Source organism: Protobothrops mucrosquamatus, unplaced genomic scaffold (genome assembly GCF_001527695.2).
Source record: "Protobothrops mucrosquamatus isolate PMUCROS unplaced genomic scaffold, P.Mucros_1.0 scaffold687, whole genome shotgun sequence".
Taxonomy (NCBI): Eukaryota; Metazoa; Chordata; class Lepidosauria; order Squamata; family Viperidae; genus Protobothrops; species Protobothrops mucrosquamatus.
This window is the reverse complement of record NW_015386973.1, coordinates 226,595-229,434: the sequence shown is the minus strand read 5'-3', so window position 1 is coordinate 229,434 and position 2,840 is coordinate 226,595. Positions and strand designations below refer to the sequence as shown.

General features: G+C 35.2%; 1 protein-coding gene across 4 annotated transcripts in view; it reads right to left on the bottom strand.

Annotated features, from left to right (window-relative positions):
- The window catches only part of ACTR6 (actin related protein 6), a 14,843-nt gene that overhangs the window by 3,060 nt on the left and 8,943 nt on the right, over positions 1-2,840 (bottom strand). For all 4 annotated transcript variants that reach the window (XM_015818152.1, XM_015818153.1, XM_015818151.1 and 1 more), the window contains exons 8-10: positions 2,759-2,834; positions 2,415-2,586; positions 567-705 (exon numbers count right to left, since the gene is read on the bottom strand). In XM_015818152.1, coding sequence (XP_015673638.1) covers positions 567-705; positions 2,415-2,586; positions 2,759-2,834 — 387 coding nt within the window. The remainder of the gene's footprint in view (positions 1-566; positions 706-2,414; positions 2,587-2,758; positions 2,835-2,840) is intronic.

Genomic DNA, 2,840 nt, shown 5'->3' with positions numbered 1-2,840 from the left:
CATTAATAGAGACTATTTATTTATAATTGTCAGATGTTTGTGTGTTTTATTTTGCTGTCAGCTGCTCAGAGTTGCCTTAAACTATGAGACAAATAAATGGCAAATAAATTTGATAAATAAATAAAAAGACTAAATAAATAAGTTGAGCAAAAGGGGAAGATTAGGAAAATCATGGGTGGACAAAGCAGATGAGAGCCTGAAAAAGAGGTGAGAAATTTTAGGAAGAAAAGGCAATATATAAATACTATATGGATATCGTGGAAGCAAGAATGATTTGTAAGGACAGGAAGGTATATAGAAATATAAAGAATAATTTTAGTCTTTCTTCCCTTTTCTATTATATTCTATTTTTATATTTTGCCCATTACTTCTACTTCTTTTTTATAGGTGGCATAACACCACTTACCCCAAAAGGAGTAATACGGTGAGTACATCTGTATACCGCCAACAGTGCCAGAAAGAACCAGAATACATTCATTCCTAAATTAATATTAGAAACTTTAACATAAAAACTGAAAGATATTTTAAAATTAAGATACTCTATTTGTAAATTGAAGACAACTTACTTCTCTGGTAGAACAACTGAAACATCATAATCTGTTGGAGTGAGGCATCGAACCTCAGAATAAACACGATCTCTGAAACCGGGGAACAGAGAATTCCCACCAGTTAAAACAATATTCTTGAAGAAATGAGGCTGCATTTCTGTAGACAAATCAGATTAAGACAATTTAATATTCTGAATTAATTTGTTTGATTTTATGGTAAAGTAAAGAGCAATTGCCAGTTTAAACTTGCCTGAGAGGTAGAAATAATTCAGATTTGTCTGTTTCTTTAAAAAATAATTGGAATTATTGCTGACATTATGGAGTTTTCTGTGAGTGTAACAAGAACAAATATGGTCCTCCTGCTAAAAGATCTTAACCTGAGCATAATTAATGCATACGCCTGTCATTCTCTCGAATAGCAGCTACTTGATAGGTTTAAGACTGTTATTAACCTGGAATAAACACATGAAGGCACTCTTACCATTATCTTAATATTTACGTATTTTACAAACATAATTGCTTATTTCCACAAAGTGCTAAAGTGAAACTGTATTTCACAATACTTGTTATCTTTACATTTCTTTTGTTCAGCATTCTTGATAGTGCAGAGATAATTACTAGAGTTTTACAATAGCACATTAATACTAACAATGGTTTCCTATGTAATGTGCCATTATATTTTAACTAGATGTTTAATCATTTTTAAATGTTTTTATTAAATTTGATATCAGAGAAATTAGAACAGGAATTCTTGTACACAGAAGCTATGCTTATAGAGTAAAATATATTGGTTTGTAAATTTATCTACCGCAAATTTTACAGATGTAACATCCTTAATATAAATGCAGGTAGTTCTAGGATTATAATGACAATTGGGACCGGAATTTCTGTCACTAAGAGATGCAGTTGAAAAGTGTGATGTCATGTGACCACATAGTTTAGCCCATTGATGTTAAGTGAGGACTGCAGATCACTGAGTGAGGATCTTCTTGCAACTTCCTGTCAGTTTCCAATAAGCAAAGTCAATAGGGAAGCTAGCAAAAAGTTGCAAGTCCCAGGTGGATCACCAATACGCTGTTGGACAATTAAGTGATTGGAGCTGGATAAGGGAAGATGCATGGGTGGCTATTGTGCAGTCTGAGGGATGGCTGCTCCCGATGGGGGAAGAATGCACAAATGGCTGTTGAAGCATGGCATAAACATAGTGGAAGCTGGGTGTGGCTGCTACCAAGTGTGAGAGGATGTGTGATTGGTTGTCAAGGCATAGCACAAATACGACAAGGCCAGGGTTGGCTGCTGTTGGATGCATTGGCAACCATCGTTGAGTTTGGTGCTGCAAACGGGGAAGTGTGCATGAGGGTGTGTTGGTGGTTGGGAAGAGTGGGTTCAGGTACCACAGTAAGGCTTCTCTGGAGAAAAAGCCACTGGAATGTGAATGACTTACACCAGAGTGCCTTGCGACTTTCCCTGCAAGCTTCCCCATTAATTTGCGTGTGGAAAACTGGCAGGGAAGGTCACAAATGGCAATCACATGTTGCGGGATGCTGCAATTCTTGTAGTAAGTGTGAACTGGTTACCAAGCATCCAGATCATGACTACATGATCATGGGGTTCCTGGGACAGTCAGAATCTAAAGGACTGGTTGAAAGCATCACTTTTTGGTGCCACTGTAACTTCAAATGGCCACTGAATGAGTGATTATTGACTGAGAACTACATGTAATTATTGCAAATATCAATATTAAAATAGTTGTACACAATGAAGCCTTTAAAACTGTAAGCTACTTAAGCATAATAAAATGTTTTATTGTGCAATATACTTCAAAGATGGATCCTTTAGAATGCAATACCATTTTAATCGATGTACCTTCTGGCAAATTCTGAATTGAATAAACAATGGCTTCAGGAATTCCCGTTTCTTGAATGCCAATATCTGAAGGATGGAAGAGTATTTCTGGAACTGCAAATCGCTCATTTGTAAGACGAAGTATTTGTTCACCAGTTTTGTACTTTCCACTTAACACCATTTCTTCTCTTGGCTACATCAAACAATTATAAAACACATAGTGATGAAATCTAGAGTTCATTAAGTATTTTTCCACTACTATATTTAATATGCAAACACAACATATAACAAATTGGCAAACATTAACCATTTATTTGTACACAATGAAAACTTTAAACACACTTATAATTATTTTACAGAATTACCTTACAAAATCCCTTTTTTATTGTGCTGAAGTCTGGTAAAACATAGTCCAACATCACTGTATTTTCTTCTTTCAATCTGGAA